This window comes from Orbicella faveolata, unplaced genomic scaffold, assembly GCF_042242905.1.
Source record: "Orbicella faveolata isolate gen_17 unplaced genomic scaffold, um_ofav_v1 contig_24, whole genome shotgun sequence".
NCBI lineage: Eukaryota > Metazoa > Cnidaria > Anthozoa > Scleractinia > Merulinidae > Orbicella > Orbicella faveolata.
The window spans coordinates 20,920,250-20,933,893 of record NW_028301552.1 but is presented as its reverse complement, the minus strand read 5'-3'; the positions used below and the strand labels follow the sequence as shown (position 1 = coordinate 20,933,893).

The following is a 13,644-nucleotide window of genomic DNA, read 5'->3' as shown; positions in this document are numbered from 1 at the left end:
ATGATAATGGTGATGATGATGCAATTTAGAGCTTGTAACTTTTTGTTTTAGATCATCTGAGTTGCAATGAGCATTTAAACATATCCATACGAAATTTGTGCACGACAAATTCTTCATTATTTTTGTTGTGTTATAGCTTTGTGCTCCCTCTGTAACTCAGCTAACAAACTCGCGGTTCCCTCACCACGTATAGAATGTAGTGCTACTCTTTAGCTATAGAATAGATAGATTTATTGATTTGTTTGATACCTATCAAGGGCTCGTCAAGTCCAAGATACGAGACTGAAAAGCCATTTGAATAGCTGTAGGTGTTCGTATATTGAAGTGCTAACTCTGACTGGTCGCCGTGAACAACAAGAGAAAAAGGTTCTCGGTAATAACCGCATAATAAGGTGTCATTATTGTGCTGGGCGTCTTCTCCAGTCGCCACGCGAAGCCAATTGTTTGATCTGAATGGAAGAGAAAAGTTATCACGGTTACACCCTATAGACTGATCGCAAGGAGAGGCAAGTTTCTACTCCTGCGCTAACATTATTGCTCTTTCAGTAGCTAGTATTCATAGCTGTTCATAACATGCCCAGGCATTTGTTGTTTACTTTGATAGTTGTAATGAGACCAATCTCACCTGCAATAAGGGCCATTGCCATTTATATCAAAGGAATTAAAATCTATCCATATCGCTTTGACAGCGCTTCCGCCAAGTTGCGGCTCAATTGTCCAGCGGCAGTAATGCAATCCGTGAAAGGAACACGGGTAATTAGGGCTGTACAGTGTACCGTTTCTCGCAGTCAACGTACGTTGTGGTTCACAAGCTGAAAAAAAAAAAAAAATCGTTGCAGCTTCTATTTTATCAGTTGGACACACCATTATCCAAGAGCAAGCGATTTTAACAGGTCATTTTCGGGTTGGCTTCTACTTCTGTGTGAAAACGAATCTTAATGCGAAACCATTCATATGAAAACTTGTTCCACCTAGAGGTTTCTTTTCTTGTAATTCAAACTTATTTTCATATGAAAGGTTTTGCACGCGGACCCGTTTTAAACGGAAGCACAAGATAACTCTGGAAAAGGCCTATTAGTTTGAGCCACGAAAAATTTTCTTTATTATAAACCTCTGCACTTCCTTTCCTGAGGACAATTGTAGTTTAAGGTATCAGTATCCCCCAAACGACCAATCTGTTTTTACACCGAGCTTTACGGTCGGATTGAGTATCAAGGTTTTCGAACGCATGATAGGAGGGAGTTTCCCATTTCTTGGGCTAGCGCTCTAAAGGAAATTCATGCGTTCTAGCACTTAAAACTGCAACTACATAGTTACTTTTCTGACTTTAGGTGCAGTTAAACTAAGCAAATCATGATGCCTACAAATGGCCCCTTACTTGTGAACACACGTTCCCAGTCATATGGTCCAACTCCTTTAGAGGTAAACCCAGCGACCCTTACGTTGTACTTTGTTCCTGGCAGGAGCCCAGTTAAGATGTAACTTCTGGTCGATGCACTGACGTTGACTTGACCGGATAATTTTGGGATTGCATAGCAAGAAGTTTCGTACAAAATGTTATAGCCAAGAAGTTTGCCATTGTGATATTCTTGGGAAACTGGATATATTGAGATGTTGATGCTGTCGACTCCAAGATATTTGTTGTTAACAGACAGGTAAGGACGTCTACTGGGTACTACGATGAAGAGAGAGAGAAAGAAAACTCAACAACGTATATAAAATAAAAAATCATTTTTTAACGAAAGTGGTAGCGAAAAGGGTATTTTAATATTTTTGGCGGCTTTTTGTTGTTGTTTACGCGCCCGCACCCGTTTTTTCAATAATTTAGAGTTTTTACAGTCAAGAAACCGTTAATGTCCTTCTTTAAGTCTTCTCACGAATTTAATTATCCATTTACATCTAAACTTTCTTCCAAAACTTCGGAAAAACGATAAAAAATCGCATTTTGTGGACAGTCGACAGCCACTGCACTGTAATTAACAATTAGACCAGTGGTCCGCGAGGGCTACGAGTCAATAGCCCATGAGGCAAAGCCGAATGGGCTATTGACCCGTGGCCCTTAAGGACGAAGGGTCTAATTGTTTTAGTATCACCCAACTAGTCGGACAGAAAAGGCAATAATAAAGTTAGCAAATGCAAGTTGACGACATATTTATTTGGGAATAAAACGAAAGAAAGCGTCACGCTCGATTGCGCCAATTTCGCTACTCCAGGACTATTACTAATAGTCCTCTAGCAGCGTAGCCGATTAAAATGCAGGATTTGCATTAGTCCACTAGTTGGGTGATACTAATAGCTGATAGTATACGAATAGCTTAGCCAATCAGATTGCAGCATTTGCATTACTATTCTAGTAGAATTCTACTAATTAACAATTAGATTATGAGCTCGAGATTTCTATGAGGTGATAGTTGATGAGGCCGAAGGCCGAATCAACTATCACCTCATAGAAATCGAAAGCGAATAATCTAATTGTTTTAGTAGAATTCTTACTAAAGTTTACTTCAAATAACGGTTTCCAATTATTTCTCCACGTATTATTAAACTTTGCGCCTTAAAAAATATCGCGCGCATTGAATTGTCATTTAAAATTGAAGTTGTGTACGCGCGCGCATCATTTTTCTTTTTTTCAACCTTTTTTTCAATTTCAACCTTTTTTAAAGTCAAGAAACCGTAAATGTCCTTTGTTCAGTCTTCTCATGAATTTAATTACCATTTGCATCAAAATTTTCCTACAAAACTTTGCAATTGGAAAAACGAAAAAAACCTCGCCATCGCCTAGACGACCTCCAGCCACTGCACACTAACGGCTGATAGTCTGCAATGGCTCAGCCAATCAGATTACAGCGTTGGCATTGGTATACTAGTAGAATTCTACGAATTAAAATTAGCATTATAACCTGGTACGTGTACAAAATGCTATTGCGTGTGCGAGTTTGGATTCCTTGCAGCTAGCTCATGAAGACCTTAGGAATTGACTTCTCTGCAAATCATCATCTGTAATATGATTCATTATCCCTCACGTTGGATAATTATATAATACTAACAAATAGCATAATTGAAGTGAGAGACGTTTGTCAAAAGAGATTCATTGTCCAGACAATATTATTTTTTTTGCTTCCTCTTAGTGAATGTTTAACCTGAATTAGCGATGTATGGTTGGGGCATTCCTATGATGTTTGGAACAAATTAGCATTTACTGGCACCCAACAAGCGAATTAACTCAATCTGCCATGTGGTTTTTGGATTCGTCAGCTCACAAGCAGAAGAAGTCAGTTGTACTCTATTTTCACCCTTATCCTGATCACAGGCTTTTTCTTATGAGATAGTAGACTTTTTGCCCTCTTCTCTGCTGGGTAGCCACCCTTATGGGATCACTACCCTATCGTGGTAGGGTGGTTTGCGTGTCCCAATAACCCGGCTGGAGTCTTGTACTCCTGGTAGGGCCACCCATGCCAGACAGGTCGAAGGGTAGGGGCCTGACAAAAAGTGATCCCCTGGCCCTCCAGGTTTGGGGTTTGGCACAGGGCCAACAACCCTGTCCTTTAAAAAAAAAAACAAAAAACATTATATTACGGAAACAGCAGCAGAGGATACAACCACAACTGTGTGCCGTGGCCTTTCAGAGTCACCTCAAATGACACGGATGAATGGCAGTGGTGAAATCCGCAAGGAAGCCAATGACAGGATTATGAGTGAGTCTGCTGGGTAGGGATTTCTGTAATTTGGAATGTATGAAAATTGTTTTTCAAGCGGATGCGTGGCTAGCCACATAGTCAAAGTTTATCCAATCAGAAGCTTGTTTGTATTTCGTCGATCACCTTTCCCAGCAAACAAAGCAAGCCCAAGCAATAGTGTTCATTGTTGTGATACTACTCTTGCAGAGAGATAGCATGGACGTCCTTTTGAACACATGAAGTCATTGGGTACATTTGTTTGCATCACGTGTTTCATCTTTGAGCAATAAAGCACTTTTCTCGTGTATACGTAGCCTCATCTAAACACGAGGAACGTTGGGATAATTCGAGACAGTTATGCAAACCCTCGACTACGTCTCGGGTTTGCATAACTTTCAAGACTTCTCCGAGCACCTCCCACCCCTTCTCCCCGTGTTTAGATGACGCTATCTAAACACGGAAAAAGTCCTCTATTGCTTTTATGAAATAATTCTCAAAAATACACGCGAATTTAAAACGTCACAACCGTTTGTACATACTCTCATGTAAACACACCTATCGACAAATGAGAGCGCGCGTAACAGCTTAGTTATGTTATAAAGCTTTACTTTTAACACTCACCACCTTCCTCGGTAAAAATCAATACTTCTGAACTCCTGTGTGGTTGTCCTAGTACATCCACGACAGCAGCGAAGAGACGATACTCAGTACCACCTTCAAGTCCGCCCATCGTTATGGACGTGACGTTTGGAAAAACAATGTCCCCTGCTATCTCTTTACCATCAGTAGTTTCCACTATTGCAACATAAGCCCGCACCTGATTTCCAAGAACATCGGTTAGATTTGGCCATTGAAAGGTAATACTCGATTGTGAAACATGTAGGACGGTGACATTCCATCCATCCACCTGTGGTGCTGTAAATAATGTTGAAAAGTCATTTTAACGCATTGACATTTTAACATCTACATAGCTGGTCAATTGCAGTGGAACTGATTGTTTGGAGCAAACTAATAAACAACAATAGTAATGATTTTGGTAGCCGCTGCTAAAACCTTGCATGGATAAAAGACCGTGGATGCTCCGTGAGCTCTTTGTCATTTCGAACAATAACCTTGGTCTACCCGGTTTGTCTCTCTATCCACTCGCAAGTGACTTTCGCTATTATCTTAACTGTCCGACATTTGCAAATGCCTCCTTGAAAAAATTGATTCAATCGATTTAACAGAAACTGTCTTTTTAAAAAAGTTTTACTAACTTAGGAAAGTTGTCAACAACGTTACTAATTAAACACAAGCAACTTGACCAAATAAAATCACATTCCGCGTGTAAAAATATGCACGTGCATAGATTTATTACTAAGGCAAATGGGCACAGGTAGTTAAAAAGAAAATTATACGTGTTATGGTCTTGGACGTTTGAGTTGATGATCATCCGAGAATAGCAAAGTCAAACAATGGATCTTTTCGGCGATTCGGCGGCCATTTTGAATTCTGTTATTTCAAATAGCTATAATGGGACGCCAAGGGGGCAAATTAGTATGTATTTGCCACCTAAGAACCCTTTAATAGCTATTTGAACCAACGGAATTCAAATTGGCCGCGCATCGCTAAAAAGGTCCATTCATAAACAGTTCCCGGAGACATATATAATAGCATCTACGGTAGTAATTTGTTCTTCCCTACCTTTGTCAATACTGCCGTTAAGGATGGCATATCGGGCAGTAAAGGTATTATACTTGTTCCTCGCTCTAACTTCGACAGAAACATTCAGGGTTGAAGTACTGAGAAAGGCCCCTTCATCTGGGCCACAGTATCTGTCCAAAAGCCTCTTACCATAGCCATCCTTAACGTATATACTAAAACTGAAAAAGGGTACAATTAACTGAAATGGATATTGAACGAATTTCACCTGATTACGTTAAAGGATTTCGCCTATTTTTAATAGCATTTTAAGTTCGAAGAATGTGCGAGTAGGGCTTGCACTGAGTTCATCTCAATCGTCTTCAATTGGCATTTAGTTGGTAGATCTGTTGCAATTGTACCTCTGGCTTTCTGGCTCAGCTGTTTTAAGGGAGATGTTAACATGTGTCCATCCGCACAAGGCTGTCAACATTAGTTAGACTCTACCACAAATGTCAATAAATTTGTCTACACCAAATTCTGAATTTCATAAAAAGCACCTGCAAACCAGTAAACTACTATTTGCTAACCGAGAAATGTCCATCACACACGAAAGTAAACTCTTTTTGCATCCTCTTGGTGAAACAGTGTAACTTAATCGATGTTTTCGTTAATTCAATAGACGACAGTTCTGCCACTTGGCATAAAAAAGTAGCCTGCTCCGAATGCTTATGAAGTACGCAAGGATGAATAAACAGTTAGTACATTTGTGCATAAAAATAACCGTTTGCCCTTGTAGCATGGAATTGCTGATACAGATAGTTTTACAAAATAAACAAAAACTCGCCTAGTGCGAAAGGAACCTATGTTTGGGCTTCGAACAATTTGAAAATGATTATTTTACATTACAGCGATATATTTTGTCATTTTCTCCGTAACTGAGAAGTGCAACGAAGATTCAATACATGTACTAAGACCATAACAACTCCTACTCACGAGATAACCAACACGCTACATAAAACAAAAAACCCCGAAGCACTGACTCTGTGTCTCACCTACAAAAGTAAACGGGATCAATAGCAAGAATCACGTGATGACCATCTGGTTCATGGGCGTCCCCAATGTTCCACTGACACCCGCTCTCAGTTATGCTGTCACCTCTTTGGTAGGAGAGTTCTTCCAGTGGTTCCTTCACAAGACCACCGCATACTGAATAATTCACGAAACACTTTTAAGTGACTGAAATACATGCCTTCGAAATTTAATTATTTTGCACCCAAAATGACAACACAGCATTCCCTAAAATCAAACCAGTACACATTTAAACATTGCACAAAAATATTTGAGTGTTTTAAGGACGGAAGAATGATGCAGTTTTGCATGCGAGGCTCTCAAACTTGTTTAATAAAATGGTGCGTCAAATGACGATTTTAACGGACTTTGGTAATTTGCATATTTCTTTGAAATAAAAAAATTGTTTTGTCAAAAAAACTATTCAGTAGTTTTTATCATGTCCTAGCCTATCTTCCATAAGAATATGAGCGAAATCGAATTTTAGACCCTTGCCGCGAAGTTAAAACTTTGTCTGATTTTTACAGGCAGGCACTCTTAAAAGATTTCAGTTTTCAGTTTTTTTTTTTTTTCTTTTTTTTTTTTCTCACTTTCATTAATAATTCCTATTTTATTCTACGGCGACATTCCATAATTATTCGTCAGTGTTTCTTAATGTTCCCATGGCACACATTGTTTTTCTTAATCCGATCACTGCGATTTTTTACCTCAGTCAGCCAATCAAATGCTGAGTCAAGACCTTTTAACGCATTTTGAATTTGGCCCTAGTGTGGTTGTTATTTTCGTTACGTTATTGTTGTTTTCAAATGGTTAAGGTCTTTTTTTTTTGGGGGGGGGGGGGTTGGTTTGGTTTTGCTTTTGTTTGTTTGCTTCTTTCTTTCTTTCTTTCTTTCTTTCTTTCTTTCTTTCTTTCTTTCTTTCTTTCTTTCTTTCTTTCTTTCATTCTTTCTTTCTTTCTTTGTTTTTTCTTGTTTTATGGCTGGTCACACAATCTTTTCTCTCCAAAGTTCGTTGAAGAGGAAAGACTGGGTAACCAGGAGGCTCAACTTAACCGTTTTAGGAGACATCAATACGTTATTTTAAAACTTACGTGTTACTGCGGCGTATCTATATTTCCCAATTCCTTTTCTGGTAAAACCCGCGACAGCAATGAAGTATGTCGATCCTTCCTTCAGGTTGCTTAACGTAATTGTTCTTGTGTTTGTATCCGTCTTCATCGTGTTGTTACTGATATTCGGTTCATTAAGAGAAAAGTATGTGATATTATAGCCCAGTATTCTTCCTTGAGCGTCTTCAGGACGAATATCTTCCCGGGTAAAGCTGATGCTGTGATCACGAACGTTTACATTCCAGTTGTACAAATAAGGTCCTGATCTAGGTACTGAGGAAATAAAAATTCAAAAATAAGTCAGTTAAAGGCAATGATTCTGAATCTGCTATAAGAATTTGTCGCACGAATGCAATCCTTTTCTGTATTTGGTATTACAGTAACCAAATTCCGAAATATTTTGATATTTGAGATATTTTGCAATTTCAACTCGCTGACCTGATGTATATGGCTATGATATCATGGTCAGTCGGCTGAATTTGGGTACGGTAAATACCTAATCGTATATATATATATTTTTGGTACGCTTCGGCGGCATATCAGGTTCGTTTGGCCTCGGCATTGCATGGATATGTGGGCTTATTGACTACGTCTCGCCAAAATACGAAAGTAAAGCTTTTATGCTAAGTTTACCAGGAGTTCTAGTTTTGTAAATTTTTTCAATGCGAATACCGAGAACTTTGTCAATTTTCCAGATAGTTTTTGCATACTTAATAAGGCAAAAAGCTATATTTTCGTTTTCTGCGAATTTCTCGAAGACTTTAGATTCTAAGAAAATCGGAATAATATTTTCGAAAGTGGCTCCCTAAAAGCGTTCTTTAGGCAAAGTTTCAGGATTTTCGATTTTTCTAACCTGGCCAGCCGATATTTTCAGTCAGTGACTCTTAAAACGACTAAGCTTAAACAAGAAATATTAAAAGTAATGGACTGACTTTTCGATGTATCCAGCAACACTGTGAAGATTAAATGTAACTTGCGAGGTCACAGTTATTTACAAAAAGAACGCCTGATCATATTGTAGAATGAATGTCCAAGTTGTTGTACAAAGGAACTTTCAATCTTGAATACATCTAACTGTCGATAAACACTACTTCTAATATATATGTCTTCTTAACGCTTTAACAAGCAGCTGATCGTATCCGAAAGCTTAAATAATACCTGGTCATTTGCGAAATGATAAACTTACCACCTTCATCTGTTTGGACAACTATGGTATCACTTTTATAGACGTCCCCATTGACATCAACCAGGTAAACAAGGGCTATGTACTGACTGAATACCGGGAGGTCTGGCACATTGATTGATGTGTTCGAGGAGTCTACTATACGAAGAAACGAACTTGTTCTTCCATCTTTGTAAGATACCTGTGGCCTCGTTTGATTCAAGGACAAAATGAAGAAATCGGCTTGTAAGTCTCCTGGTACGTTGCTCCAGTCAACAAATAAACTCTTCTGGCTGGTGTTGTAACCATGTATATTCCATGCAATTGAAAGTGAAAGAGCTACAACGTAAAGAAAAAAGATCGTAACAGTTTAAAAATTAGGACATTGACCCTAAAATAAGGCATTTGCTACGGAAGATCCGAGCAAACTTAAACGCTGAGGGCTTTCCATTTACTTGTTTTTGTTATTGTTCTGGTCGTTAGAACTCACGTTTTAAAAATAACACGGAGAACAAGAAATAACAAGGAAAGCTATTATCACTATTATACCCTTCGAGTTCTCCTCAACTAGCCCGGAATGGCAGTCATCTCCCGCTCTCAGCCTAATTCAAGGGCTACTCTCCAACGTACCTGTAAACGCTGGTTTCCTCATTAATGTTTTTTCTTAAAGAAAGACAAACTTTAAAAAGGGACTTTCAGGTATACCTGAATGAAGGCTTCTTCTTGCTACGACGAATTCAAGCCTCAAACGGCTGTAACGGCTGTACAGTTGGGTGTGTAGAGTAACGAAGTTTCCTTCTCCAAACTGCAATTCTACCACGCCGCGATGATCTTCAAAGCATCGTTCACGAGTAAAGATCTCAGTACCATTGCTTGAAAAAACCTTAAAAAATTCACTGGAAAAAAAAAATAAAGAAAACAGAAAACAGAAAACAGAAAAAGAATCAGAATGTGAAAGGTCCATCGCTTTTCTGTGCATGTTCCGTTGTGCGTAACGCGAAATTAAGAACGCGCAGGAAGAATAAAGAACCAACGTGCGCGCGAGGGCGCAAGTGTTTCGCTAAAAAGGCATTTCGCCATTTGCGAATAATTAACAAATAAAAAAGCCCATGGCGTGTATTACACAGTGATAAAAGACGACGGGCATTTGAGAACGCGTGAGAAATGTAGAAAATACTCGCCTGCGGCTCGTGTTTTCTACATTTCTCCAGAGAGTGTTCTTAAATTTCCGGAGTGTTCTATCACAGTGTAATACACGGCTTAGGCATCTTCATTTGCTTTATGATATAACGAAAAACAATAAAACACGCTTTTTCTATGTTTTATACTCTGCTAAAACATGGGTTTTTGACCAATCAGAGCGCTCGCAGGGTCCTATCTATGTTATAACAAACTTTTAAATATGAAAACTGGTTATCCCCAAATAGCAAAATGCCTCCGTCGAATGTAACTAAAAACTAGGGATTTAAATATATTTTCATTTAAGTCTCAAAGAAAAATGCTCGTACTCAACTTGGCTGCTTTATTTCTCTTCAAAAATGAAACTCGCGGTGCTGGAAACTGGCGATGGTTTTTCATACATGATCTGTTTTGTCGTGCTTAGTTTATTTTCAAGGACGTAAAAGGAAAATATGCGTTAAGTCGGATGAATATGGGAAATTTAATTTCACCTTGCATGTAGCACAGAGTTTTGCTTTCTATTGGGCTGGCTGTGTTTGCCAGTAGCTTTGTGTTTGGTCTGTGTTTTTAGATACAGGCCTTGCAGAGGGGAAATACATTAGCTTACTGAATTTTCATGGTCCATTTAACTAGCATTTATGCAGTGAGTAGTATGCCAGGATCATCATGAAATTGCACATACAAGAGAAAGAGAGAGGCCTAAGAGTTGTTTGAAGTGGTAAAGAAACAATTTGTCCTCGGATTTCAACATTATGGACATTGCATATGTTCATAGAGCTTCATAAATATGCTGATATCGCTAGCAATTTTTCGCCAGCAAGTAAAAAGAAAATGTTTTCTTTTTCTCCTTTAAATTCAGGCATTCCACGTGTAGGGTAACAAAAATCACAGAGCTACGACAAAAACCGGGCTCAAAAAATGTCAACAACGTGGAAATAAAGACGTTTAAAGCAACCTTCAGTCACCAAAACTCACCTCCGGCAGTAATCAAGACGGAGTTCTTTTAATGAAAGAAGGAGGACTGCATTAGTGATGCCAACACTTCCTATCGTCCAGTTACACTGTAGCTCACGGTAGTCTGATTTGTTAAGGTGGATTGTTCCAAAGGACTGGTTGAAATTACCACCACAACCTTATAAAGCAAAATATAATGCAAAGGAACTTAAAAACTGTCTGCCTAAATTCATATTCATTTTTCAGCATGATCTTCGTCATGGAGACAAGTAAGAAAGCGATTCAAAAGAACTTTTTTAATTTACTCCTTGTTTAGATTTATTTTGCTTGATGGTCTTGAAAAACTTTTGCTTGTATTTTGACATTTAATCGATTTGCACGGGCTTTTCTTTCGTTCGTGTGCAAGGGTATTTCATTTTTTCCAAGAAGTGAGAACAGCGCTAGGTTGATGCGAAAAACGCAGTTTGCAAAGATGTTTGCCATAGAGGCTTCAGGTGACATGACCATGCAATTGACATAATAAAATGTTCCCCGAAAATATTTAGTACAGATTATACAAAGTTTTACCACCAAAGCTTAAATGCTTCGATTATGCTCCCACCCCACCCGTAGGCTAAATGGGGTATAAACTAAGGACTCATTGCTAACCTTTTTAAAAAATGTATCAAGAAAAGAAAAAAACATACACAAACTCAGTTCGAATTTTATCTTGCTTGATTGCCCTATCTCAGACTCTACATTGGCTGGAAAAATGATTTTGGTCGACCTTGACAAACCAAGGTCAGCGGCTCAACTTGTCTAGTCTACCCGACAATGTTTGACAGCACTCACCGACTACGAATGAGATCCATGGCGACCGAGGTCCCTCACCCACTGAAGTGAAAGCAGCAACCGCTATTTGATACTTGCTTCCTCCATTCAAACCACGCAGCACCATTTGGAACACGTTTGGGTCCTCAATGGTAACGTTTTCTGCCTTATCTCCATAGTAGTAATTGTAATAGTAATCCTTGTAGTCTCTGTAGTAGACTGTGTAACCTCGTATTTGGCCATTCGTATACTGTGGCTTGACCGCATCCCAAAGAACCACAAGCTTATTTGGTTGGAGGTTCTCCACGCGCACATTTGTAGGTGGCCCACTAGGAGCTTAAAGAAACGATATGTCATGTTTTTTTTATTATTTGTTGTTGTTTTTGTCATGGTATTGATTAATTGTTGCTGTTGTTGCTATTCTTAAAGAGGGGTGGGGGTGGGGGCGCTGTCGTTGTTAAGTTTTGAATCCATTACCGTTGCCCTACCTATTGGGCGTCTTAGTAAGAAAGCAAGGCTCAGGGATTCACTAAGTACCGACTGATGTTTGTTGTTGTTGTCATTGTATTGGTATGTCCGTCATATAGTTTATTTGTTGTTGTTGGATACTGTTGTTGGGGAGGAGGAGGCTGTCGTTGTAAAGTTTGGGTTCCAAAACAGCTGCCCTACCTACTGGGCTACGCAGAAATAAGGGAGCAAGCTTGTATAACATGAGTGTTACCTGGCTCAACATAATTATTGCATTGCAGCTGCATGTGCTATTCATATCTTCCTTGCTAAAATTTATCATCATAGTAGCTAAGGGAGCGCTCTCTTCCCTGACCAGGCTAGAAGAGTCAGTTTAGACTAACAATGTTCTCATTTTCTAAATCTCGCCGAGCCATGGCACGGCAATTTTTCTATGGCTTCTTTTGGTCACCCATTTCCTATCTTAAGAGGGCTGACACCCATTATTGCATATTTCCATCAATACGAAATATTGTAGAGTCAATGGGCTAATTTTCAGCTTGTAAAAGTAGGTTTATACAAAGATAATTACTCCCCTAACTTTGAATTGTTGCCACACGTTGCTTACCTCCTTCACCACTCGTGATATTTTTGATTTTAGTGGAATAAGTGACATTTTCGACGCCTCCTGTGAACGCAAGTACCTGGAATTTGTACATTCGGTGTGGCTTTAACAGCCTGTGTACAAAATAGTATCGATCGTACAAAGACCTGACTTTGAACAGAGCAGATAAATTTGTGTTTTCCTCGGTGAACATAACCATAAAGTGACTAATGGATACATTGAGAGGAAAATCCGTCCACTCCAAGGACACTGAGGATGACGTACTGTTGTGAACTGATAAATGCCATGATGATAGTTCAGTATCTGTCAAAAAAGAACAGGCAATAACTTTATGAATAAGATGTTTGAAATGTGAATTTGAAATGTGAATATGAGAATCACAAATTAACACTCCATGATCTACACAGCCATGGTGATGACCTTCTCAAAGTATGCTGATGATTATGACAACGACGACGGTGATGATGATGATGATGTAGTTTTAGGGCTTGTAACTTTTTCTTTTAGATAATTTGAGTTGCAATGAGCATTTGAACATATCCATACGGAATTTGTGCACGAAAAATTCTTCATTATTATTGTTGTGTTATAGCTTTGTGCTCCCTCTGTAATTCTGCTAACGAACTCGTTGTTCGTTCACCACGTATAGAATCTAATGTTACTCTTTAGCTATAGAATAGATAGATTGATTGATTTGTTTGATACCTTTGAAGGGTTCGTCAAGTCCAAGATACGAGACTGAAAAGCCATTTGAATAGCTGTAGGTGTCCATATATTGAAGTGCTAACTCTGATTGGTCACCGTGAACAACAAGAGAAAACGGTTCTCGGTAATAACCGCATAATAAGGTGTCGTTACTGTGCTGGGCGTCTTCTCCAGTCGCCACGTGAAGCCAATTTTTTGATCTGGGTGGAAGAAAAAAGTTATCACGGTTACACCCTATAGACTGAGCGCGAGGAGAGGCGAGTTTCGACTCCTGCGCTAATATTAT

At 39.0% G+C, this 13,644-nt stretch overlaps 1 protein-coding gene across 1 annotated transcript in view; it reads right to left on the bottom strand.

Annotated features, from left to right (window-relative positions):
- The window catches only part of LOC110047186 (uncharacterized), a 69,323-nt gene that overhangs the window by 41,875 nt on the left and 13,804 nt on the right, over positions 1-13,644 (bottom strand). The window contains exons 5-9 of the mRNA XM_089291325.1: positions 5,361-5,539; positions 4,299-4,592; positions 1,379-1,675; positions 626-812; positions 250-449 (exon numbers count right to left, since the gene is read on the bottom strand). Coding sequence (XP_089147451.1) covers positions 250-449; positions 626-812; positions 1,379-1,675; positions 4,299-4,592; positions 5,361-5,539 — 1,157 coding nt within the window. The remainder of the gene's footprint in view (positions 1-249; positions 450-625; positions 813-1,378; positions 1,676-4,298; positions 4,593-5,360; positions 5,540-13,644) is intronic.